The 24,830-nt window shown below is 34.7% G+C and overlaps 1 protein-coding gene across 6 annotated transcripts in view; it reads left to right on the forward strand.

Annotated features, from left to right (window-relative positions):
• Window positions 1-24,830, forward strand: part of PIK3C2G (phosphatidylinositol-4-phosphate 3-kinase catalytic subunit type 2 gamma) — a 422,739-nt gene that overhangs the window by 254,195 nt on the left and 143,714 nt on the right. For all 6 annotated transcript variants that reach the window (XM_021922093.2, XM_021922095.2, XM_017945702.3 and 3 more), the window contains 5 exons: window positions 2,361-2,468; window positions 7,056-7,148; window positions 8,635-8,764; window positions 13,116-13,252; window positions 15,134-15,303. In XM_021922093.2, the coding sequence (XP_021777785.2) occupies window positions 2,361-2,468; window positions 7,056-7,148; window positions 8,635-8,764; window positions 13,116-13,252; window positions 15,134-15,303 (638 nt within the window). The remainder of the gene's footprint in view (window positions 1-2,360; window positions 2,469-7,055; window positions 7,149-8,634; window positions 8,765-13,115; window positions 13,253-15,133; window positions 15,304-24,830) is intronic.

The following is a 24,830-nucleotide window of genomic DNA, read 5'->3' on the forward strand; positions in this document are numbered from 1 at the left end:
TGGATACTAGTCAAAATATGTGCCTCCTTCTCATATTTTGGACCTGGCTATTATTTTTCTTGGAAGAATATTTGCTCTTTTTAATTATCTGCATCACTAGTTCCCTATACTGATATACACCATTAAGTAGTTTCTCTCAAGTTCAACATTCTAGATGCAGGGAGAGAGCGGACATGCATTCATTGTATTAAGAATATTATTCAATAATAATTAACTACCTACTTTAGACTAGGGGTTAAGGATAGAAAGATGACCAAAACATGAGTTTTGTCCTCAAAGGAACTCAGTTTCTCTCCACTTATAATCTAAAATCAACAAGAATTTTCAACAAAATGATATAAAAATAGTAGTAGGCAAAGTGTCCCAGAATTCTTTCTCAGCCCAGGATTTTTCTTGCTGGAAGTCTCTTCGTTTAGTAGAAGTGCCAGAAACTATGCTACTTCACCTTCCTGGGAGAAAATGGAAAATAAAAAAGCAAAAGTTTGGAATTTATTCTTAAATGGGAGGTATATAAACTCCAGTACACAGTGGAGCCTTAAGTAATATAACAAGATAAGCAATGCAAAAAAAAAAAAAGTTCTATGATTTTTTAAATGTTACTATAAGTTCTTTAATTATTTTCTAATGGTAGACAAAAAGTTGATGGCAACTTAAATAAATTGATTTAAAATTTACAGAAGTTTGTGTGAAGGTTTGGTCTTTATCTCTTACGTTTTAAAATCCTTCACATGTTTTTAAAATCCTTCACATGTACATTATAGTTAAATAATTCTGGCACTTTTATTGATCATTTGCTTCAAGTACCAGAGTGATACTGACATTATTCACTCAGGTAAATATACTTATCTTGCCTTGACTGCCTGCTTTTGTGATAACATCTCTTTACATAGGAAAACAGGAAGAGGAAAAGGAAGAGGTGGGAGATGCATTTATAATTTCTCACAATTTAAGAAATAATAATTTCTCACGATTTAAGTTACTAATAGCTATTTTTCTACTTTAAAAAGCGCTAATTAAGCATAACTATATGAACTGGGAAGAGATTTTACTTAAATGAAGGGAGCATAGAGTCCTCTCCATGATATCCACCTGGTAAACCCAAGTATAGATGAGGCAAAGGAGAACAACCACACACAGAGGGCTGTAATGAATTTTTGTCTTTCCACTTTGCTCTTCTGGATTCTGGGAGCTGTGGATTCTATTATTTGCCAATAAGCCAGGAGTAAAAGCTAAGAAACTCTTGAGAGCTGAGTGAACATTATTAATATGATATCCTTGTCTTCTGCATTGGGCTCAAAAAGTTTCTTTTTTAATTTTCAATTTTAAAATGAGTAAAAAAAAAAATTCTACCATAGTTACCTCATGCTAGCAAATAGTAAGTCTTTCTAATTTACTCTTTCTAACGACTTTTTTGTATCCATTAAATATTTCCCCTGCCTCCTGCTGCACTGACGACCCTTCTCAGCCTCTAGTAACCATCCTCCTACTCTCTGTCTCCATGAGTTCAATTGTTTTAAATTTAAACTGTCACAGCTAAGTGAGGACATGTGATATTTGTCTTCCTGTGTCTGGCTTATGTCACATAACATAATGACCTCCAGTTCCAACCATGTTGTTGCAAATGACAGGATCTCATTCTTTTTTATGGTTGGATAGTACTCCATTGTGTGTATGTGAAAGTGGACTAAAAGAAGCTTTGTTTGTTTTGTGATGAACTGTTATTATTTCCTATTTCTTTCATCATAGGATGCACAATTTAAAGGTGTTTTTTGTGATGTCTGACCTGCCATGAGTATAGTGGAGTGTAGGAGGGAGGAAATATCAGAAATGTACCCATTGACATCCAGTAAACTATTTGTTCCTGTGTATTATTATTTCTGACAATTATTACACAATTGATTTTTGTCATTGTTGTTACTATTGTATGTAATTTTTTTTGTAAAATGCACTATTACTATTGAGTGTAATTTTGAGAGTCACAAACTCAGATTTCAGAAAATTATCAGAAAAGGATTATGTTAATAATTACATAAAGCAGGGTTGGCTACGCAGGTCAAGTCCAGCCCTTTATGTTTTGTTTAAACAGTACAGTGCTTTGACTGTTTTTTATTTTCAGTTGAATTTGAGGTCCTTTACAAAGGGCATGCATGCTTTACTTTCCCATTTCTCCAACATGCCCTATTGTCTTTAGCCCACTGTCTTCTCATGCCTGAATACATCACCTGCCTGACTCCAAAGTCATCCAAGTGTGCAACCCTGAATTCAGGAATTTATTTAATCAATAGAAGAAAATTATAACCTGAAGGAAAAGTCAAGTTCTTTACATTTTCTTAAATCCTTTTTCTAATGATTTTTCACAGGAGGTACTGAAGAAAGAAATTGGCAGACTAGAAGAGTTCTTTCAAGATGTAAATACTTGTCATCTTCCTCTGAACCCTGCCCTGTGTATAAAAGGGATTGATCATGATGTAAGTCAACTTATTCCTCAGATCAATTGAATATTTCTGTTTCGTATAGTTTAGTTCACTGTATATGTTTGAAATGGCAAAAAGAATTCATAAGCTGACATTGCAGTTATTTTAAGGAAAAAGTAATTGAATCCATTTACATTGTGTTTTCCCTTCGATACACTATGACCAGTTGGGATCACATTGGCCTTATCACATGGTTTGTTTATTTGGAAACAAACTATCCATCAATTCAGTGAAAAAAAATAGAGGAGCATAGAGGAACATATCACTGGGTTAATTTCTTGACTCATTAAAAATGATTGATTTGGTGACCCCATGCAGGCTGGGTATAATTTCGTGGTTTATTTAGACTATGTGCATAACCATACCTAGTACACGAACATTAATCATTAACTACAACATTTCTATTTTGATTCAATTTAAAATTCATTGATTCTAATATGTCAGTATGTCATATAGTTTGTGATTTTACTCAAGCCTGGAAAGCCCATCTTGGCATTGTCAGACTCACAACTTCCTAAACCTTCTCTTCCTAATCCTCTGTCATATGGTACCTCTTCAGTCACCCTTCTCTGACTTAGAATCATTCTTTCTCCCTTGTTCCTGATAAGCTTTATTATCTTCCTTCTCAAAAGCCCAAGAGTACAAAAACACTAACAGAGAAAATTATGAATATGTTCGATTTAAAAGTGAAGAGGTTAAGCTACCATGCATGGACAATAAATGTTACTTAACCGAAGTCATAAGACAGTCAAGAAAACAAACCCAATAATTAGGTGAAAAATTAGACCATTATTACCGTGAATGTAAAATGTTTTGCTAAAAACTTGATACCATCATCTTTATCACTTTGCCTCAAGTAAGACTCGTTGCAATTTTTTTGATACATTTAATAAATGTATTTTGAAACATAACAAAATAAAGCTTCAAATTCCTTAAACTGAGATATGTCTGTCTGGGCTGAAATCCAAATCGTTACTAATTTTCAAAAAATTGCCCAACTTTTTCATCATCAGCGGCATTCTTGACTAATGCTGAGCATATGTAGGAACTCAGCATTTCAAGGACACTGTACCTTAATGTAGAAAGAACAACAGGGATCACTGAGTCCTCGTGGGTTTTTTTGTTTGTTTATTTGTTTGTTTGCTTTTGTTTTTGCTTTATTGGCTTGTTGTTTTAAAGAAGAAGAGTTTTTTTTGTTTTTTTTTTTGTTTTTTTTTTCACTTAAAGTTACATGTAAGTTTGGCATGTGCAGGTGCACCGACTGGGCCAGGGGTCAGCTGCCCAGGAGTCACCACCCCTAGTAATGCAGGTGGGACCACACTCCTTCCCTATAGCACCCTACGGTTAGCAGTACTTTTCCTGCAGAAACTGTCCCAAGTAGAGCCACCCTCTGGTTCCATTTACTCTGACTAGCTATGCCTGGCACAGGGTTGGGCACCTATGGGTACAACAATGAACAGGACAGACATGGTCAGGTGACAGCATCTTGGGAAACATTTTAATCTATCCTCCAGCCCCATTGAACAAAGAAGTGAGAAACCTTACAGTTGAAATGAGTATGGAAAATCTCTCTGTTTCAACAGAAACCTTATCAACTACTGGAGAATCCACACTGGGGAGAATCCTTATAAGCATGATGAATATGGCAAGGCCTTCATTCAAAGTAAATGTCTTATTTGACATCAGAGGGTCATATAAAAACTTATTTAAATGGAAGCAGTTTGGAGAAACCATCTATCAGAGCTCTTAATTTGTTGACTATGAGAAAATTCATACCTTTTGAATGCAGTGTGACAAGGCATTTGGTCTGAGTAAATGTCTTATTCTGTGTCAGAGAGTTCACACATGCCAAAAGCCCTATGAATATGATAAGCATAGAAATCCGTAGTCAAAACTCATGCCTCATTATACACCAGAGAATTCACACTGTTGAGAAACCCTACAAACATAATGAGTATGGGAAGATATTCAGTTATAAGCCAGTCTTGTGGTACATCAGCGAACCCATTGTGGGGAGAAATCTTATAAATGCAATGACAGTGTGAAAGCTGTTATATGATTGTGTGAGCCATTATAGCTCACAAGTGATTGTGCACCAGAGAGTTCACATTGGAAAGGAGCCCTATGAATGGAGTGAGCAGGGGAAAGCCTTTAATCAGCTTCTGTCACCGTCAGTCAACTATACTGGGGAGAAGCACTCAGGTCTGGCTCAATTCGTTTCTTAAAGCGTGGCTCTCAAAGGCAACGAGCAAGGGGCTCAGGTCTGAGCTTAACTGTCTTTTTAAGACAAACTCTCAACCTTTGCCTTCCACCCCTACCCACAAACCATTAATCACAATGAGCCATTCCCTATTTTCTTTTAAATCACTAAAGGATGGACCAAGTGGGAGAGTGGGAAGAACTGAATGCAATTCTTCCCCACTACTTAGGGAAAACAAGGACCAGATATTTCATTTACTTACTGGTTTCTTTTTCAACTAATTTTTAGATCTCTGTCATTGATGTGTGCTTCTCAAGGACAGAGATCATATCTTCCTTTCTTCTAGCTTTTCTATCTTATTATACCATCTACATAAAATCCTCCTCTAAGACTCTGACTAATTCTTACGTCTATGGGCATTCCAATCTACTTTGTAACTATCACTCTAATCTAATATCTTATCATTTGCCTTTTTCTATCTAGAAAATCCTTGTTTCTGCCTATTTGCTAATCTATGTCCCTCACAATCTTCAAGATCTAGTTAACCTCGGAAAAATTTTTTCTTAAAATGTGACTTCATTCAATGGTGATAAACTGCCTTGTGAATTATTTTCAAATTCACACAACTTGTGTGTGCATTTATATATGTACATATATGCATGTATATACGTATATATATAAATGCAATGATTGTGTGAAAGCTGTTAGGGTTGATGTGCGTGTGTGTATATATATATACATATATATAAAACCAAATTTAATAGGCTTTGTGAGGGTAGATATAGTGTTTCTTTTTTAGCATATAATGTGCATACTAGTTGTTGAATACATGTTTTTGACAATTACTCAAATATTTACTGCATGTGAAAACCAAGATGTGAAACAATAAAAGCAGAATATCTCCGGGTGATAGTTACAAAGATAGGCTAAGCCTTGCCTTTAGCCTCCCTGAACTTGGGATAACTCAAAGAGATCCCTGCAAATTCCATGAGCAGAATTTAAAAACCACTGATCTATACTCATTTCTTGCCTAATAGAGAATTTGCTAATTCAATACCATGATATATGGTCACGTGATCCCTAATTAACTGACTTTTGCAACAGAATTTTATTGCTTAACAAGCATCCTCACCTATAAAAATATAAAACATCTATTTTTATTTATAGATAAAACATCTGTATTTATCTATAAAATATCTACTTCTTAACTGACCTATCAACACAAATCTAACCCAATTTCTAACTAAACAAACCCTTGTTTACTGAGTCAATTTGAATTTTCAAATTGAAAATAGGAAATATCTATTTTCAATCTCTTAAACTCTTGCTTATGATTCAGTAAGCAAGGGTTTGTGTTTAGTTAAGATATTGGGTTAGATCTGTGTCGATAGGTCAGTTAAGAAATAGCTATTTTCTCTCAGCTTCTACTAATTTCAGACTTCTTGCCGATAACATTGTTCAAGCTGATCTTTCAACATGCATTGGTGTCATATTTTACTAAGTTGATAAATCGAAAGCATCAAGTCTTTTTCCTTTCTTTATATTGAGTTAAGTCTTCAATGTCATCATGAACTCTCTAATAGTCTAAAGACATACAGCTTTTCAATGCTCAGCTGTAAAAAAAATAAAAGGAAAACAGGCAACAAGGAAAGTAGAGTGAAAAGTAGTCAACATCACAAAGCCAAAAATGCAAACGGAATGTGTAATTACAGGAAATGAGAAGACAAAATCTATGTTGTACTGTTATATATAAAAACAAGAAAATGTTCATTAGCTAAAAGATAAAGAAAAATGTAAGGATTTTTCAAAGTAACTGATTAGTGTCAGGTCCTGTAAAAGGTATTTTATATCCATTAGTTCATGTATCTATCACAAAGATGTATGAGGGAGGGGTTACTACCTCCACTTTAGAGCAAATGAGTTATAAAGCTTAGATTTGAACCCAAGTCTTTCTTAACTCTCTATTTTTCCTTAAAGTATTCTGCAAGGTAGACATAATGGAAAGGAAATAAAGTTTTTAAAATAAAATTTTAATTTCTATTTACTGACCAGCTAGCATAAGCCAATATTCATACACTGCTTAGTTCATTTAAACCTCAAACATATCACTACTGTTATTGAAGAAAAAACGTAGTTGAAGATTTGTAATCTGTCAAAAAGCTAGCTTCTTGGTTTCAAAGTAAAGGCTCCAGTTGATAGACTAAATTTTTAAAAATATGTATGTTTCTGTGTTCCAAAGTATAACAATTATTCATATGTGTTACATTTGTTCATACAACAAAGTCTGCAAGGGGATATGATTTTGGGGAAAAGGTTTGTTTTTTGGGGGTTGGGGGTTGATTTATTTTGCTCACTAGTTTTCCGTTTTTCTTTTCCTATAGGCATGTTCATATTTTACATCTAATGCTTTGCCATTGAAGATTACTTTCATCAATGCTAATCCAATGGGCAAAAACATCAGCCTTATTTTTAAGGTATGCTAGTGCTCTTAAAACATGAATTGATTCCATAGACAGAACTATCGATTTATTACTCACAAAAAGAAATTGTTGTAGCTATTTTCCTCCAGCAACAACACATAGGTTTTTCAGTTATTTTAGAGTCTGCCTTTTTACGGGATTATATGTAGTATGTGCCAAACTTCAATTGGCAATAAATCAAACATTACTGGCTCATAGCCAGGGAGCCTTCAGTGCAAAACCCAAGAGAATATATTTCAATAAATGAAGTGATATGATTGCTTTTAAGTGGCACAGAAAGTTGAATGTGTGGTGAACCCCAGGAGGAAAGTTTTATGTTGGTCTAGATACTAAATTGGGATCAAAATTAACGGGAACTGAAATGACATAAGTTAATTTAACATTAAATTCTTGCCTGCTAGCACTTGTTGATTTTAGTAGTTTGAGTTATTTTTTCTTTTTAAATAAAAAAGTAAATACGGGTCATTTCAGTCTTCATCATTAATCCCATTGGAAAAAGAGAGAAAAGGTAGTAACAGGTTTATAAGCACGTAGGAAAGAGGGAACAGAGAGGGAGATAAAGGCAAAAAGTAAGAATATGCCAGTCTTCCAGTTTATTTGGCCAATTATTCAGCCAAGCCATGCAACAAGGTCTCAGAGTGAATTTTTGGTGAATTTTCACTGTCTATTTTGGAGGATAATGAGTAGTGTGCCCGTACTTTTGCTTTGTCCTGTCACCTCAAGAGTTAGTGGTCCCACAACACTGTACTTTTGATGAAGGGGAAAAAAGAAAACATAAAATCTTATCTTGGCAGGATTTTCTGTGTAAAATTTAGAAAGTGTTTTCAAAACCAAAATTCTTACTTGTTTAAAAGGACATAACTATCCTTCCCCTTTGAACATATGCAATCTCCTTAACCAATACATGACTATCACCACTTTATCATTTCTTATTATTATCGGAAATTATTTTCTCTGAAAACCTTTTACCTATCTTTAAAATAATTTGAGAAATCACTGATTTAAAGTCTAATCAATCATATGGATGCTATTTATACTCCTAATCAAGAAGCTCTTGGTATTCTAACTGCACATCGGTGCATAAATTTATGACACAGCAAATAATGTTTCACTTAAAAAGAGTTCTCTCTTGGCTAAGTTTGAAATTTGAATAAACATTCATCCAGCCTGTCTTTGCCAGACTTTGAATCTGAGACATCGCACGTGGATAATAAATTGAAAATTATTATCAAGGAACAGCATTCCAAGCAGCACCTCTAATTTGATGGTTGAAGCTTCTGTAATTATCTAAAGGGAAGTTCTCATTTAAAAACATTTTTTTATCAGAAACACGAGGTACTTTTAGTGCTAATAAAACCATTAAAACCACTCTATGTCAGGATAGAAATGTATCCAAGGAAAAAAGTGACATGTACTATATTTGACTGCTTTTAATGGAATTCAAGGAAAAACCCAGGGTCTATCATTTTGTTTTTAACAGGCTGGAGATGATCTTCGTCAGGATATGCTTGTTCTGCAGATTATTCAAGTGATGGACAACATTTGGCTGCAAGAAGGCTTGGATATGCAAATGATCATTTATAGATGTCTATCCACAGGAAAAGACCAAGGTCAGTATAGATTAGAAAGTGCATTGGCTCACATTATTTATTTCATACATTGACTGATAGTAGGCTACAAAACTTTCTCCAGCTTTCGTTTCAAACTACAAGTTTGAAAATCCAAAGAACTGTACACATTCTTCTTCTTTAAAAAAAATTATTTTCAAAAATGATAAGCCAACAGAATGTATACAAAGCATAATATGCTTTTAGGTATTAATTAGGACCTTCACAATCCAAATGTTAACTGTGATTTTCTTTTAGGTATCTTTTAGAGTTAGTTTCATTAATAACTTACTGTTATTTTTCTCATTTTGTAATATAAAGCCTACTCATTTTTAAAAGAATACAATTGTTACTTATTAACACAAAATACACATTTTCAAGTGCTGAAAGGAATTCTGGAAATTCTAAACACATTGTAAACCTTAATTTAATTTCTAAAAGACTTTTGAGTAGATAAAGTATCAACAGTCAATGTTGGTCACACATGTAAATGTTGGACATATATCAGCATTTCTTTTCCTTCATAAAAGGCAAGAAATCAATATGAAAATATAATTATACTTATGCACATTTTCAATGAAAATAATGTCAATAGATCACCCAAATTATCACTAAAACATCTGAGGTAGAAGTTGCACTTAATTACAATAATGCCAAACTAAAGAAACAACAATATCTAAGATATCTTATAATTTTTTTTTACATATAACCATTGCCACTTAGAATTTTATTAAATTAATTGGTGTGAATTATAGCAGATACATGTGCATAAACAAAGGATGAAATCATAGAACTGGAGAGGGGATCTAGACCATGTAGTCATTTTTTTCTTTTTTTAATTCAAGCATAGCTACAATTTAAACCTGTCATCACAAGAGAACTGCCATGCCATGGATCCTCACTTCCTGAAGTCCCACCAGCAGTCTCAATACCCCGGTCAACACTTGAGATTTTAGATGCTAAGTATAAAAACACCTCCAAATTCACTTGCCACTTAATACCTTACAATGACTGCATTACAAGTCATACTAGCCAATTAATTTGATTCTGATAACAGGGCTACTACTTCCATGCCACGTGTCCCACTCTAAATACTTTCTAAATCTCTAGTTACTACAACAGTCATTTATCCTTGGTACCATGAGATTGTTATTCCTTGCATTTTACCCTACTTTTTCTCACGTAAGTGACCTAATGCTTTCCTGTCCTAAAATGCTGAAATAGAATAATGCTACATAATCCAAGCTGAGATATTTGATGTTACATGAATCACCTTTTCTCTAGAAATTGAATAAATTACTGATCCCAGTGGAATTTTTAAATTTCATCTCATTTCTATTTATAATTATAGAATGTAACCAAGGCTCAATCTTTTAGTTAATAAAATAATTCAGCAGAAATAACTATAGACTTATCCAAAGTTGCAGATGTCGCAAGACAAAGAAGTTATTTTTCTCCTCTGTCTACCAACAAACAACCTCTAACAGCTGTAAGATTTCAGAGGGCATTATACTGTCAAAATAATTCTTCAAGAAAAATAGAGATCATTAAAACAAGTGTCATTTTTAGAAGATTAGGTTGCATTTTTAATCAGGTTCCAAGGCTTATTGAATACCTACTTTTCTCAAGAAATGTCACAACTTTAGATGGGAAATGCATGCTAAAATGAGCTAAATAGAGTTGTGCCCTTGATGAGAGTAAACTCCAGTTTCCATAACTTTATCAATATCATTGTTGAGTATCATTCTCATGGTCATTTTGTATGTAATGTCCTAGGAGTTCTGGGAGAAATTTTCAGGGCAAATAAAAATTCTTCAGAATTTATTTTATCATTGGTTCTCCAACTTTGATGAACATAAAAATTACATAGGGGGATGGGAAGAGTAGATGCAACCTACCCCCAACCAGGTGTACTAAATCAGACTTCCCTGGAGGTGGAGGAGGGGCCCAAAGGTTGATTGCAAAAAGATGCTCAGATGTTTCTTATGCACCCTTGTCTGAAAGACACCACCTCGTATAACACCACCTTGAGTAATTTTATCCCTAAGAGCCTTGCTACTTGAAGTGTGAACCACAGACCCACAGCAATGACATCACCTAGGAACTTGGTAGAAATGCAGAATCTCAGGCCGCACCCCGCCATACTCAATTAGAACATTTTAACAAAATCCCCAAATGTATTTGTCCATTTTCACACTGCTATAAAGAAACACCCGGACTGGGTAATTAATAAAGGAAAGAGGTTTAATTGGCTCACAGTTCCACATGGCTAGGGAGGCCTCAGGAAACTTACATTCATGGCGGAAGGTGAAGCGGAAGCAAGGGCCTTCTCCACAAGGCAGCAGGAAAAAAAGGGGGAGAGGGGGGAACTGCTAAACACTAATAAAATCGTCAAATCTTGTGAGAACTCACTATCATGAGAAGAGCATGGGGGAAAACTGCCCCCATGATCCGATCCCCTCCCACCAGGTCCCTCCCTCCACACGTGGGGATAACGGGGATTATAATTTGAGATGAGATTTGACTGGGGACACAGAGCTAAACCATTAAACCACCGAGTTATCTGTATGTGCATTAAATTTTGAGAAATGCTGCATTAAAGGACTATAAGAATGAAACCACACATATTACTCTATGTGCACAGAATGATGTTCAAAGAATTTAAATAGTGTATGATATACACTAGCTTAAAATGCATAAAATGTAATTTATGATTTCAATTAATGAGCAGAATTTAGCCACCATGATTGCTATAAATTAGGTACAAGGTTTTCTGGATAGTCAGCAATTCAAGGCTTGTGATCAGTGACTTGGGATTTAGCAAGCATTAACTCCCTAAAAATCAACGTAGTTGGAAAAGTAATTGACATTGCTGCAGAAAAGTATCTAAAAAGGTGCAGTCATCTAAGTCCTAACTTTGGGCATGGTCAAAGGTAAGATGGCATTGAAACACTCAGCAACCACGTAGAAAGTGACTGCCTTTAGGAAGTATTAAATAGAGGAACTGGAAAAATGAGGAGGGAAATTTTCAGAATTAAAAAGCATCACCTACTGACATTAAATGTTTTAAACCTGCTATCTCCCTTGACACACATGAGAAAACCTGGGCAACAGCTGAATACTGTTAGGGGAGAAGGGAGAAGTGTCATGATACTATGGATATTCCCAGGACTTGTCTCTGGGATGTGAAGTTTCCTTCTGATCCACAAATGTAGATGGCCAATGATCACAACAGGACTATCAGATGTTAAGAGAAATTAAGGCTGCAAACTAGCTGCAACTGACCAAATTCAGCACCATTAAGTCTTTTGTTTATCACCACCATAATCTACTTTAATGTTGTTTAATTTGAATGTTTTTAAGGTAGATCATTAAATGGTCAATTTAAAAACTCAACCATCTCTCTGTTCTTGTAGTTATATTTGTGTCCCTGGTCTCTCTGGGAATTTGAGTTTGCAACTCTTGCAATTGTCGAGACTATGGAAATCAGAAACTCTAGACTTTAATTTATTTTAATGACTTTATAATACATTGCACGTTGTTTTGTAGACATTATCCCTGAGAGAGCTTTAAGTACTGGATCTACATTGCTGTTCTGTACAGTATAAAAATCAGAAGGTTTGCAAATATTTACATTCCAATAACCTTAGGGGCACAAAAAAATTTAATTTTTTTAAAAAAATTAAATTAAATTAAAAAAAGCCTTGATGGATACATGGCCAGCAGAGCAAAGTTCCTATTTAAGTTCAATCAATATATGATCCCTTTTTAAAAAATTACTATTGTAGTTTCTCTTTAATATTGACTGAGAAGGAAGGAGCAGGTAGCTCTCTATATGTTCACTGCTGAGTTATTCTGTTCACTCCCGGAAATGTAACATTTAACTGTGAAGCTTTTCTTAACCTGAACATTGATTTTTATAATATATATGCAATGTTTGTTATGGAGAGTGCATTTGGCTCCCTTAAGTTGTAAATATGTTTGTTATCCAAGCTTAAATGTCCTCCCTTAAACTGTAAATGAGTGCACCAGCCATGTGATAATTAATTAACCACTCTGTTGACGCAGTGGGGTCTCCGTTCATCATCAAGATTGGCTTGCTACCATAGCTCTAGAAGAAAATATTAAAGCTGCTTCTGTTAAATCTGATCCAAACACAAGTAGCCTCATTGTTCTCCAGAATTTTAGGAAGAATTAGAAAGAGATGCATCTAGATAAGCCTCCTCCAGAAAAGAAAATTTGGAAAGGAAAGGGGTAACCCAGTAGTGCTAGAAGCTATTGTTGTTATATTTCCTAAGGCTCCCTCATCCTGTGATGAAGGAATTGTCTCTGTAACCTTTTTTCTGTCTACCAGGATTGGTGCAGATGGTACCTGATGCTGTGACCCTAGCAAAGATTCATCGCCATTCTGGACTGATAGGACCATTGAAAGAAAACACAATAAAAAAGTGGTTCAGTCAGCACAACCACTTAAAGACAGATTATGAAAAGGTTTGTCCTGCTGCAGATCATTTTAAATAATGTACTTAAATAAGAATATGCTCTGGTTCATTAGATATTCTGATTTGTAGAAAAGTAAATTAAGTGCATTTTGAGTTCTACGTCAATCATCAGCCCAGTAATAATGACCCAGCTTAAATGATGCATTAACTACATACAAGTTTCTGTATTTTATTTAGTTTCTGGGTGAAAATCCTGGTCATCAATAAAGATTTTTTTTTGCTCAGAGGCCATCCTGACATCAGTCTCATCCTAGAAACAACACCCCTTGAAGTTACCTCTTTTAATCTCCAATTTCTATTAATATCCCTGCTTTTCTTTGCAATATATTTCTTCCACTGTTCTCTACTTTTTCATCTCCCATTTTCTTAATGGTTTGCAAAATGCAAAATAGAGTTTATATATATCATAATTTTACAAAATGTACCATTTTATTTGACCGCAAACATTTTTTCTCAACATTTACTTCATTCTGGTATCTGGCTTGCAGTGTACAGTTGTGCAGGTTCTGCCCTATATTAGGGATCTTGGCTAAGGAGATGAATGTGGCTAGAAGCAGGCCTTGTTCCACTTGCCAAGCTATGATCTAGTATAGCTGGGTCCACCCAGAGGCATGAGCACCTAAATGCTAATTCATGCAAAAATGCACCAGTAGATTTGGTCGGTCCTATCCTGTGGACTAAAATCCCCTTATTTTGAGAAATTCCTCAGACCTGGTAAGCTGGGATGATTGGTCACCCTACCTATGATAAAAAGGCCATGATAAAAAGGACCCCAGAGTTCATCTATTCCACACTTTCACAATATTATGCTGGAGCAAAATACAAGCTTTACAGACCAAATAATAAATAATTAGATAAAATTACCTGGAAATCTATGTTTTAGCTGTTCCCAAAATTATAACTTCTGTTTTGCATTAATCCTTGTGGTTACGTTGTTTGAGATGTTTCCAAATACATCACTCTTCACAACCACCATATGAAGGACATATTTTATTATTTTCACTTTCTAAGTGAAGAACATTTGGATTGACAAATTAAGTGACTTGCCTAGGCATGTGGAAGACCTGGAACTGAGGCACCCTAGCACGCAGCCTGGTGACCTAGCCTTCACTGCATCAAGGCAGCCCCTCCATGCTAGGAGACCATAACCTTGTCCCAACCAGTCATTCATGGTTACACCACCAAGTTGATGAAATAATGTATACCCAGGAGACCATTTTGGAAACAAAGTGTATTTTTGGAAAGAAACCTCTGTTCATTAGAGAAACATAAGCACAAATTGACTTAATGATAATCTGCTTCCACCCACACAGGCATTCACTGATGTGTATGTACTATACCAAACAGCTTCAGACATCAACTACGTTGATGACCTATTTGTAAAAATACACATGAAATGTTACACATTTCTCAGTATAGCTTTCTCTGTCTTCCAAAATTTCAAATATTCAACAACTGATATTTTAAAAGTCCTCTGGGAATAGGCAATATTGGGCCATATTGTTCCTCCTTCTTTTACTTTGAAAAAAAAATCATTCACTATTGTATATTTGAAGTATCAAAAAATCACACTAGGAAACTTCTCTAGTGAACCAGGAAAATAAACTCCATCTGAATGAAGGTGATCTTCTCCCCAGTTTCAATGCAAACATTTATCTATTAGAGACTAAAGAACAATTGTTTCATATTTTTCTGTAGCAGATCAAGAATCAGCTGCTTAACTGTACCCTTCTGTCCACTGAGATGTAGAAATTTGTTCTGATTATGTAATTTTGCTTTTTATCATTTACTTTTTATGATTACCTCTGATGCTAATGCATTTGCTCATTTTTTGTTGTTATTTTTGTATGATTGTTTTTCAATGGATTAGGCCTTAAGGAACTTTTTCTACTCCTGTGCTGGCTGGTGTGTGGTAACATTCATCCTGGGAGTATGTGACCGTCACAATGATAATATCATGCTGACAAAGTCGGGCCACATGTTTCATATTGACTTTGGAAAATTCCTAGGTCATGCACAAACATTTGGAGGGATAAAAAGGTCAGTGCACAAATGTTTATTACAGTAATTAAGCAATGTCCTAAGCAATATGTATAACATGTAATTGCATAGAAGCCCTGCTGATGACTTGCTCCCATCTCTCAAATCCCCCAAGGTAATATAAACATAATAATATATCTAATAGGATTGAAGAAAAGTTTTAAAGTAGATTTTTAATGCAACAAATTTGATTTCCTCAAATTGGTAGTAGACTAAACCGGTCTTTCCCCATGAGAAGCAACTAATCCTGTTTTAGTCTGAGTCGTCTGAAATATTTTTTGTTTCCTTATGAAACTTGAATGGACAATGAAGTATGAATTGATGATCTCAAAACATCTGATATATTGCTCATAGCAAATCACCACTGGTCTATACATATTCATACTAGCTTACTTCCCACACTGAACTAACTAGCCTTCCATCATTCCACAGATATTTAGGGAATACCTACTATTCAAGGATACAACAGTAAACAAGACAGATACAAACCCTTTCCAGTAAGGGTGACAGACATTAAATAAGTTTACAAGCAAAGAAATGACACAGAAAATGGGAAGTTATTTTAGAAAAGTAAAGCGGAGAAATGGAATAGAAAGTAACTGGAGTAGGGATACTATTTTAAAGAGGCATCTTGGAAGACATGACAGAGAGCTGTGTCCCCACGACCACCTCATGGAGATCCATGAGAAGAGTATTCCAGAAAGAAAGGATAGCACATATAATAGCAGTGAGCACAGAAATAAGCATGGCATGTTCCAGCCACAAGAAGACCTGCAGTCTGGAGATGGGGTGGAGAGGGGCGGGCAGTAGGAGGTAAAGGTGAAGAGTTTGGTGGAGGCCCAATCAGGTAGGGCACAGAGGGCATATAGAGTATGGCTCTTATTTTTTAAGTTCAGGAGAAACTTTTCGATTTCAGTGGTTTTCAAAAGCTTTCTTTTGATACCTTGTGTAATGGAGACCAGTGAAGAGACTACTGCAATAAAGTGAGACCAGTAAAGGCAGAAGTAGTAAAAACGGACAGATTCAGAATATATTTTGAAGACAGAGTCACAGGATCTGCTAACTGATTGGACATTGGCTGTGATTAATGAACTTGGGGAGAGGCGCAGAAGGTCAGAGAAGAAAAGAAAACATTCAAGGATGATGCGTAGATTGTTTTATCTTAGCAAATGACTAAATAATTATATTATTTACTGAAATAAGGAATACTGACAGATGAATAGGTTTTGTTTCATTTTATTTGAGCTGAAAGTACAGAAATCAAAGATTGAACACTAAAAGTCTTTAAAAACATATTTCATATTAAGGTAGAAATAGGATCAAACCATTCCAAAGACTCGTTAGTCGCTTTTGCCTGAGAACAGCCCCTCAATATAAGAAATAATAATATTTCTTACAAGATAATGTGATTGAATTTATACCAGATGGCCATCACCTGGCATTAAAAAGGCATCATAAACTACATGATGTATACAAATGGATTATTTTACTTTTTGTTACTTTCAATATATTGCTTTCTTTAATAGCCTCGAAAAATTCACCACATATTCATTCACTTCTTTTTCTTTTTTTCTTTTTCTTTCTTTTTTCTTTTCTTTTTTTTTTTTTTTTGGAGATAGAGTCTCACTCTGTCACCCAAGCTAGAGTGCAGTGGCACGATCTCGGCTCATTGCAACCTCCACCTCCTGGGTTGAAGCGATTCTCCTGCCTCAGCCTCCCAAGTAGCTGGGACTACAGGAATGAGCCACCATGCCTGGCTAACTTTTGTATTTTTAGTAGAGATGGGGTTTCACCATGTTGGCCAGGCTGGTCTCGAACTCCTGGCCTCAAGTGATCCTCCTGCCTCAGCCTCCCAAACTGCAGAGATTAGAGGCGTGAGCCACTGTACCTGACCTTCATTCACTCCTTAAATGTCCACTGGGAATGGTCTGTGTGCCAAGGACTGTGATAAACATTGGAGATACAAAGATAATTAATATGCATTTACCATGTCAGTTAGGGATACTCTTTCAAGTACTGCAAATGCAGACACATAAATGATTATTATAAAATGTTATAAGGGCAGAGATAGAGAAACGTACAGACCATGAGAACGTCATAGAGGAGAGATACCTAGCCTATGAGGGACAAATGTCAATTAACATACTTGAGTATCTATAAAATTTATTCATGTAACACTTTTTTCCTGAACTCCACCTTTTTCTAAAAAAATTCAAAGATTCAGTTTGGACATCTTTTTTCAACTTTTGATGTATTGTACACTGGCAATTTGGGGTACCCTTATTCATTTGTTCCTCTGGCTTCCGTATTGTTCATGTGAGTGGTTTAAAATGAAAAAAGGTATTTCAGCTCTACAGAAAAAGTTCCAGTTGGGAGACATAAAAAAGTAAAGAAAAGATTATTAACACAGTGTGGTAAGTTCACACACCAGGCTCTGTAGAGAAGATCAAGTTCCAGTTTGGTTGCTTGTTGATGCTAAAGCAGCTACTGCTACTTCTAGAGTTTGGCAATTTTAAACTTTTCTTAGGCAGCATCATAGGTAAATTAAAAACGTGCCCAGCATACAGCCACAGTTATAATTGGTTCTTAATATTTTCCGCTGAATTAAGCAGCCAATAAAACAATCATCAGCCATTCAATAATTATTGATTGGATGAATGAAAATGAATTTGCCAGTGTCTTCCTTTGAGAATATTAGTTATTAACCACCAGCTGAGGAGGCCAACTGCACCTCCATGATCCATATGGATTATTGTTTCCAAGATTTTGTGTCCATTGGTGGCTCCCGTAAGGCTCATCAGCAGTATCTCCTTGGATTACTTTCTCAATGCTGATACTTTTTCCCTGAGTTTGTTCAATGGTAAAACTGAACTGTACCTATTACACTATCTTTTGAACTGTAGGAAGCACCTAACATTTCTCTTCCTAAGCTCTTTCAGTTGTTTCTGGAATTCACTGAATGTTGTTTTGTAGGACAGTTAACTTCTTCCATCTAGGTTCATTGATTATTCTTATTGGTTTTTAGGTACACAAAAGCCCTTTTACAAGTCTTATAGGTCCTATAAGTAGGACCTTTGTATTCCCCTAGGATAAATGAACATTCTTATTTGTCCCACATTTATTACATTACGGACCCTGTTTTTAGAGAGAAACCTAGCCCACGCCTAGTTTCTGTACACATACTCAGATGTATTAACCCACTTATGCCAGAGGTTGCAAAATTTTTTTGTGAAAAATCAGACCTTGGCAATGACCTTGAGCAGTAGGATATAAATAACTCCCACAAGCTTAGCGTTCCAGGAATGGAACACTAGGCATAAATGGGTTTAATAACAGCACCCCCCCATAATATATAAAACCAGATTTATAAATCATGACCTAGGACTGTCATAACATCCCATACTCTGACAAGATCATATAATGCTCCAATACTAACCAACAATAACCCTCGGTCATAGTCTTTAATGTAAAATGCTGCACCCACTAGAAGCATAGAGTTTATATGTACAGATACATGTGTTTCTCCTATTGTCTATTTCTTAAAAACATGGAAAGGAAAAGCATTTGTATAATTTTTTATGGTTTACACAATATTATTATTATTGCTTTTAATTTTTTTATTTTTTTATTTTTTTATTTTGAGATAGTGTCTCTCTCTGTCACCTAGGCTGGAGTGCAATGGCACAATCTCGGCTCACTGCAATCTCCACCTCCCTGGTTCAAGCAATTCCCCTGCCTCAGCCTCCTGAGTAGCTGTAATTACATGCCACCATGCCCAGCTGATTTTTTTGTAATTTTAGTAAAGACAGGGTTTCACTGTGTTGGTCAGACTGGTCTCAAACTCCTGACCTCAGGCAATTCGCCTGCCTTGGCCTCTCAAAGTGCTGGGATTACAGGCGTGAGCCACCGCGCCTGGCTACAAAATATTATTAACATATATTAACTAATTCATTGTGTATTAACTAACACAGCAAAGAGGTGATATTCCTATAAGAAGGATTTTGAGGGAAAAAAAACTGATTTCTCACTGGGCTGCTACCCTTTTATACTCATGCTTACATCACCATTCCAGAACATCTCACACTAAGCATCCGTGTTACTCTGTTTAGGGTATGTTACAGACATTGAGCTTTCCTGGTTCTTGAATTAAATTGAGTCAGCCAAGCCACTCTGTCATTTGGAATCTATGCCCAGGTGTCACTGAACTATTCCTCTGAATTCAGTTCTCCAGGAATCTGGAATTTCTATTTCGATGCTCAGACCAACTCTGAGGCTCCCAAAAATTTTCAAACTTCTAAGAGAGAAAAAAAAATCTTAGTTATGATTATGAAGGATTTCACATCCTGCATATAAACAAACAATCCGTTGTTATTGACTTTAGTTGTGAGACTAGACAGAGAGATTTTATACCATCAGATTAAATCAAAGAACAACTGAGGTATTACTTAATGATTCTGGGGAAAATTTGACTAATGTTTATAATGGAAGCAATGAGGAATTTCTCCAGCTCACTGAAACCAATTGTTTTTTTTTTTTTTTTTTTTTTCAACAATTGCCTAATTATTATCTTCTTTTTGGAGGGACAGGGTCTCACTCTGTCACTAAGGCTGGAGTGCAGTGGCACAATCATGGCTCACTCAACCTTTACCTCCCTGGACTCAGGTGATCCTCCCACCTCAACTTCCCAAGTAGCTGGGACCAGAGGCATGCACCACCACACCCGGCTAACTTTTTTATTTTTTTGTAGAGATAGGGTCTCATCATGTTGCCCAGGCTGGTCTTCAACTCTAGGCTCAAGCAATTTGGACCTCAGCCCAAAATGCTGGAATTATAGGCATGTGCCACAGTGCATGACCTATCTTCATTTTTTAATTTTATTTCACCAAGATACAAATTAAAGTGGTTAACAAATTATGCATTCACAATTTTGCACTCAATTCCACTATAACAATGATTTCTACTGAGTAATTTTTCATTACATAAAAGATTTCACTGTAGCAATAAACTCAAAATTTCAACTCAATAATTTCTTGACAATTACATGCTCTTATAAAGCAGGATAAATTGAGAAAAGTATTTATTACTGATGTTTGTTGCTCTCTTAACTCTGTATTTCATACTTTTATTTTTTAGACTAGACTGTGTTTTCATATTCTATAAGGCCTTTCGCTTTGCTAGTGCTAGCCTTGCATTAAGAAAAGCTAGCCTAGCTTTCTTTCTAAATAATTTTAAAGGGCAATATGACCAGTGTTTAAGGTCAGGTATGCTGGAGACAGACTATGTGTTTTTGTTTTGTTTTTATTTATTTTTATTTTTGAAAAATATTATTTATGTTATTTATGATTGATCATAATTGTTTGTGTTTATGGGATACAATGTGATGAAATCAGACTAGTTAACATATCCACCACCTTGCTTACTTACCACTTTTTTATGGTGAGACATTTGAAATTTACTGTTATTTTTAAATTTATAATAAATTACTATTAACTGTAGTCAGCTGATGGACAATAGATCTAAAAGTCTATTCCTACTGTCTATCTGAAACTTTATACCCTTTGATCAACAGCTCCTCATTCCCCCCAACTCTTCGCTCTCTAAGACTCTGATAATCACCATTCTACTCTTATGAATCAAACTTTATTAGATTTTGCATGTATGTGAGATCATGTGATTTTTTTGTGGTTGGCTTATTTCACTTAGCATAATGCTCTCTGGATTCATTCATGTTGTCATAAATGACAGAATTTCCCACCATTAAAACTACATAGTATTTTATTGTGTGTACGTACTACATTTTCTTTATCTCTTCATCCATTAATGGACATTTATTTGTTCCCATATCTTAGCTATTGTGAACAATACTGCAAAGAATATGAGAGTGAAGACATTCTTGCAACATATTGATTTCCATTCTTTTGAATAAATACCCAGAAGCAAGATTATTCAGTCATACAGTAGTTCTATTTTTAGTTTCTAGAGGAAACTACATACTGTCTTCCATAATTGCTGTACTAATTTATATTCCCACAAACATTGCATAATTTCCCTTTTCTCCAAATCCCTCCAATACTTAATCTTTCATGTTTTTGATAAACCCATTCTAACAGATGTGAGGTGGTTTTTCAGTGTGGCTTTAATCGCATTTCCTTGATAATTAGTGATGCTTAGCTGTTTATGTACTTATTGGCCATTTATATGTCTTCTTTTGAGAAATGTCTGTTTAGGTTCTTTGCTCATTTTTAAATCAGTTTATTTGTTTTCTTGTTATTAAGTTACTTGAGTATTTCTTATATATTTTTGATATCAACCCATTATCAGACAAATGGTTTAAAAACATTTTCTCCCATTCTATGGGCCATCTCTTCAGTTTGCTAATTGTTTCCTTTACTGAGTGGAAGTGTTTTAGTTTGATGCCTTCCATTTGTCTACTTTTGCTTTTGTTGCATTTGCTTTTGGGGTCTTATCCAAAAATAAAATTTCTAAGACCAATGTCATGGAGATTTCCCCTCATGTTTTCTTCTAGCAGTTTTATAGTTTCAAGTCTTATATTTAAGTATTTTCTCCATTTTGAGCTATTTTTTTGTGGGTGATGTAAGCTAAGGTGCTAATTTTATTCTTCATGCGAATATCCAGTTTATAAAACACAATTTATTGAAAGACTGTCTTCTTCCCATCATGTGTTCTTGCCACCTTTGTCAAAAACAAGTTGACCATAAATGCATGGGTTTATTTCTCGGTTTTCTATCTTGTTCCCTTTTGTTCAATGTGTCTATTTTTATGCCAGGACCATGCTGTTTTGATTACAATCACTTTATAATATGTCTTGAAGTTGGGTAGTATGATTCCTCTAGCTTTGTTCTTTTTGCTCAAGATTGTTTTGGCTGCTTGGGATCTGTTGTGGTTACATAATAAGGATTGTTTGTCCATTTGTGTGAAAAAAAATGACGTAGGAGTTTTACAGGAATTGCACTGAATCTGTAGATTGCTTTGGGTAATATGGAAATTTAAAAAATATTAATTCTTCCGATCCATGAACACAGAAAATCTTTTCATTTAAATTTTTTCAATTTCTTTCATCCGTGTTTTACGGTATTCACTATACAAGTCCTTTACCTCCTTGGTTAAATTTTCGCCTAAATATTTGACTTTTTGTTGCCACTATAAATAGGATTTTCTTATTTTTTTTCCAGATAGTTCATTATTAATATATAGAAATGCTACTGATTTTTGTATGTTTGTTTTGTGTCTTACAACTTTACTGAATTCCTTTATCAGTTCTAACAGTTCTTTAGTGGAGTCTTTAGGATTTTCTATATATATATATATATCATGTCATTAGCAAATAGAAACAATTTCACTTCTTCCTTTCCTACTAGGATGCCTTTGATTTTCTTTTTGTCTTGCCTAACTAACTGCTCTGGTGAGGACTTCCAGTACTATGCTGAAAAGAAGTGGTAAGAATGGACATCCTTGTTCTGTCTCTGATCTTAGAGGAAAAGCTTTCAACTTTTCACCATTGAGAATAAAGTTAGCTATGGGTTTGTCATATATGGCCTTTATTGTCCTCAGGTACATATCCTTTATACCTAAACTGTTGAGAGTTTTATCATGAAGGTATGTTACATTTTGTCACATGATTTTTCTGCATCCAGTGAGATGATGACGTTATTTTTATCCTTCATTTCATAAATTTAGTGTATCACATTTATTAATTTGGGTATGTTGAACCATCCTGGGATCCCAGGGTAAATCCTTCTTGACCATGGTGAATGATTCTTTTAATTTGTTCTGGAATTCAGCATTCTAATAATATTTTCTTGAGTATTTTTGCATCTACGTTAATTAGAAATATTGGCCTATAATTTTCTTTTCTTGTAGTATGCTTTTCTGGGTTTGATATCAAGATAAAGCTAGTCTCATAAAATGAGTTTGAAAGAATTTCTTCTATTTCAATTTTGTGGAAGAGTTTGAAAAGAATTAGTATTAGGTTTGGGTTTTTTTGTTTGTTTGTTTAATGTTTGATAGAATTCAGGAGTAAAGCTGTCCAGTTGTAGGCTTTTCTTTGATGAGAGACTTTTTATTACTGATCCAATCTCCTTACTCATTATTGGGCTATTCAGATTTTCTCTTTCTTTCTGATTCAGTCTTGGTAGGTTATATGTGTCTAGGAATTTATCTAATTCTTTGAGGTTATCCAATTTTTTTGCATGTAATTGCTCATCCCATTTTTTAATGATCCTTTCTATTTCGGCGGTATCACCTATAATGTCTCCTGTTTCACTTTAGATTCATTTATTTGAATAGTCTTTCTTTTTTTCCTAGTCTACTAAACAGTTTGTATTACCGTCTTGTAAACAGTTTGTATTACAAAATACAAACTGTCTAGTAAATGGTTTGTATTTTGTATTTTGTCTATCTTTTCAAAAAAACAACTGTGTGATTTTTTTCTATTTTTTTTTTTTTTTTAGTACTTATTTCATTAATTTCTGCTCTGGTCTTTGTTATCTCCTTTCATTTGCCAGCTTTGAACTCTTAAGGTAGTTCTTCTGTCTCTAGATTTTTGAGGTGTTTTGTTACATTGTTTATTTGTGATTTTTCTTCTGTTTTGACATAGACATTTATTGCTATGAATTTCCCACTTGGAACTGCTTTTGCTGCATGCAATACGCTTTAGTCTGTTTTGCTTTTATTTTTGTCTCCAGGTATTTTTTATATTTTCTGTGACCCATTGGTTGTTTATGAGCATGTTGTTTGATTTCCACATATTTGAGTATTTTCCAAAGTTCTCCAGTAGTTGATTTCTAGTTTTACAGCACTGTGATCCAAAAACATACTTAATATAATTTCAATCACCTTGAATTTGTTACGTTTTCTTTTATGACTTTACATGATCTATCCTGGAGAATGTTTCGTGTGCACCTGAGAAGAATGGGTATCCTGCTGCTATTGGATGGAATGTTTTGTATATGTTGTTAGGTCTAGTTGGTCTAAAGTATAATCTACGTCTGATATTTCTTTATTGATTTTATTTCAATCCCTGAACATACGATCCTTATACTGTTTTGTTTTCTTTGAATTCTTTCTTTAATGCTTAATAGTTTTTATTGCAGAGATCTTTCACCTCCTTGGTTAAATTTATTTCTATTTTACTTTTTTGTAGCCATTGTAAAAGGGATTGCCTTTTTGGTGTCTTTTTCAAGTAGTTCTCTACTGATGTATAGAATTGCTACTAATCTCGTGTGTTGATTTTGTATCCTGCAACTTTATTGAATTCGTATATTTGTTTTGGTAAATTTTTTGTGAAATCTTTAGTATTTCTATATACATGATCATGTCATCTGCAAACACGGATAATTTGACGTCCTGCTTTCCTATTTAAATATTCTTTATTTCTTTCTCTTGCCAAATTGCTCTGAGTAGGACTTCCAATACTATGTTGAATAAAAGTGGTTACAGAGGGCATCCTTGTCTTCTTGTTCCAGATCTTAGAGGAATAATTTTAACTTTTCCTCATTTTTTATGAT

The sequence above is a fragment of the Papio anubis genome, chromosome 9 (genome assembly GCF_008728515.1).
Source record: "Papio anubis isolate 15944 chromosome 9, Panubis1.0, whole genome shotgun sequence".
Classification (NCBI taxonomy): Eukaryota; Metazoa; Chordata; class Mammalia; order Primates; family Cercopithecidae; genus Papio; species Papio anubis.